Below are 2,476 nucleotides of genomic sequence, written 5' to 3' on the forward strand. Positions count from 1 at the left end.
CTATAAAGAGCACAAAACATTAAAATGTGAATCAAGAAAACATTCTTGATGTCAATAAATCACCAGAAATAAAGGCCTTACATTTCTGTGCTAGACACCACTAGATGGCTTTCTGTCTCCATATCTAAAGAAGGCATCACAAAATGTCTTTAATTTCTGGAAGCTCCATTTGTTCTATTTCCTTTTACTTCAGCAAGATCAATACCTTTCTAAAAGTGTTGAGAGGTTTATCCCAGTAATCAAGGAACATTTGTTCAGTAACAAGCACATGCCTGACAGTACTCCAGGTGCTTCAGAATTACAGAGTAAGGAAAAGACCTAGACCCTGCCACTAAAGACCTTCACAATATTGCACAGATTCTAACTTTCTCCATTAATCTGAAACTAACTGAAATGAATTGATTCAAGAGGAAAATATGGAAAAGGGCTGGTGGGTGTCATATATGTCACCTTAGAAGAAAAACATAAAATTGTTTAATAAAATGTCTACTTATTTATGCTACACATTATGTTAATTAACAACCTTCAGTAGAATTTAAACCACCACTGCCACAATACTTAGAAACACATAATGGATCCACTGGAAGGACAAAGATTTTCATACTTGTTTTCGTGAACTATTTGTATAGGGAGATGATGGATTCACAGAGGCCTGAGGAGTGCTAGGTAAAACCACAGCTGAGTCTGACGGGCTCTCCATCTTGAAAGTGAAATCTTGGTTTTTCTCTAAAAAAGAAAAATCATTAAATAAGAATCAAATTAGCCACATCTCTCCATAGTTGATTTTTATCAAAGAATATATTTTATTGGTGAACAAAGCATCCACAAGCAAGCCAGATATTTCTTCTAATTTCACTTTGTAATTCATTATTGCCCTTTTTGCAGTTTTCCATTTACCTTCCCACAAAGGGACCACTAAGATTTTCATGACACATCAACCAGCTAGTATCTCATAGTCACAACTCTCCTTGTTTTCGTTTCATCCACCAAAATATATTCAAATTCTGCCTTGGAAGAAGGGAAGAAGTACCAGCTTTAGACAATCAGGAATTCGTTATCATGACAGCTTCATAATTCAAGAAGATATAGCCGAAACCTTGACTCAAAAACAACAGGACCTGAATGTCACCCATCCTGAACTCTACAAGCTGTGACTAGAACCCGTTACCCTGCCGGCCCGAGGCGTAAGAAACCCAGCGGAGATGCATTTACGCCCTTTTAGTTTAAGCAGCGAATAGGCACTGAAAAGGAGAGTGGACTGAAATTGCTTTCTCCGACAAAGGCATCAACTTTTAAGAGGCAAACCAGGGGCGGGAGTAGTCCACTCCTTCCCCCCACTGCAGAAAGCCCACTAGATCCCCGGAGACCCCATGCATGAGGTGAGCTGAACTCGACTCCCCAGCAGACTCCCGGGAAAGCCCAGGTCTCAGGTAACTTCCCTTCCCCTCAGCTGAGTACCTCCCTCCGCCATTCCCAGCGAGAGCAAAAAGCGCGCGCAGCTGCGGCCGTAAATCGATCCTGTGGCAGGGGCGGGGCCGTGCGGGTGGCGGAGAAGACGCGCAATTGGCCAGACTGACTAACGCGCGAGACGCCGCTTCACTCAGCGACTCAGAGCGGCGGGACTGCGCGCGCGCCTCCGCCAGCCGGCGGTTGGGGCGGGGCTTGGCCACACGGTAGGCGGCCTAGACGCGTGATTGGCAGAATTAACCGTTGCGCGCGGCTCTCCCCGGCGAGAGCAGCGGGAGTGCGCGCGCGCTGCCGTGATCCGCAGCAGGTCTTCGGGCCGGGCGAAGCTGAGCTTTGGAATGACTAACCGATCCTGAGGGGGGCGCGCTTCCGTTCGCGGCTTCTCCTGTCTTATTTTCAACCGCCTTCCCTTCAGGTTTCCTTGTTTTTGTGCGTCTGTGAAGTGCGCCTGAAAGTGCCTCCCCCCGCCCCCGTCAGCCCGCCGCCTCCATTCTCTGGCTCCAGTCAGTCTCCTCTCCCGGCTCGTCACAGAAAAGGCTTTCCTCAGATGTGGCGCGGCCAGAAGCCGCACGGCTGGCTGCATGTTAGATTTACAGCTTGTGGACTCCCCAGAGGCAGAGACCACAAGAACAACGTTGGGTTCCAGCCTATTGAGAATGAAACATGCTAGAAATCTATCCGAGAGTCCTGGCACTTTCGCTGAGCTCATCGCTAGCTTTTTTGGCTGCCGCAAACTCGGCGGTCCCTTTGCTAGGTGTTTATTTTTGGAAACAAAAAACCGTTTCTGCACCTCAGTATTCAGGCTTCTTAGCGTGACCTCAAATCTTTTACTCAAATCTGAGGGAAAATGTAGCCCAAGGAAGTTTGTTGTGGCGCAACACAGGAAACAGAACAATCACTACAGGAGATTGTGTCGGTCCAAAATTCAGATGTTTGAGACCGATAGGGCCTTTGCCGGCCACCGGGCAGCAGCATCCCCAGTCGAGAAAATCCACCCCATCCCCCCCCC

The 2,476-nt window shown here is 47.7% G+C and overlaps 1 protein-coding gene across 5 annotated transcripts in view; it reads right to left on the bottom strand.

The window, feature by feature from the left end:
- SFR1 (SWI5 dependent homologous recombination repair protein 1) overlaps nucleotides 1–1,875 on the bottom strand; it is a 5,160-nt gene extending 3,285 nt beyond the window's left edge. The window contains exons 1-2 of one of the 5 annotated variants that reach the window (XM_017851659.1): nucleotides 1,815–1,875; nucleotides 605–726 (exon numbers count right to left, since the gene is read on the bottom strand). In XM_017851659.1, coding sequence (XP_017707148.1) covers nucleotides 605–700 — 96 coding nt within the window. In that variant the 5' untranslated portion in view covers nucleotides 701–726; nucleotides 1,815–1,875. The other 4 variants (XM_017851656.1, XM_017851657.1, XM_017851658.1 and 1 more) reach the window with 4 other exon arrangements.
- Between the last annotated feature and the right edge of the window lie 601 nt (nucleotides 1,876–2,476).

Source organism: Rhinopithecus bieti, unplaced genomic scaffold (genome assembly GCF_001698545.2).
Source record: "Rhinopithecus bieti isolate Rb0 unplaced genomic scaffold, ASM169854v2 scaffold_31787, whole genome shotgun sequence".
Classification (NCBI taxonomy): domain Eukaryota; kingdom Metazoa; phylum Chordata; class Mammalia; order Primates; family Cercopithecidae; genus Rhinopithecus; species Rhinopithecus bieti.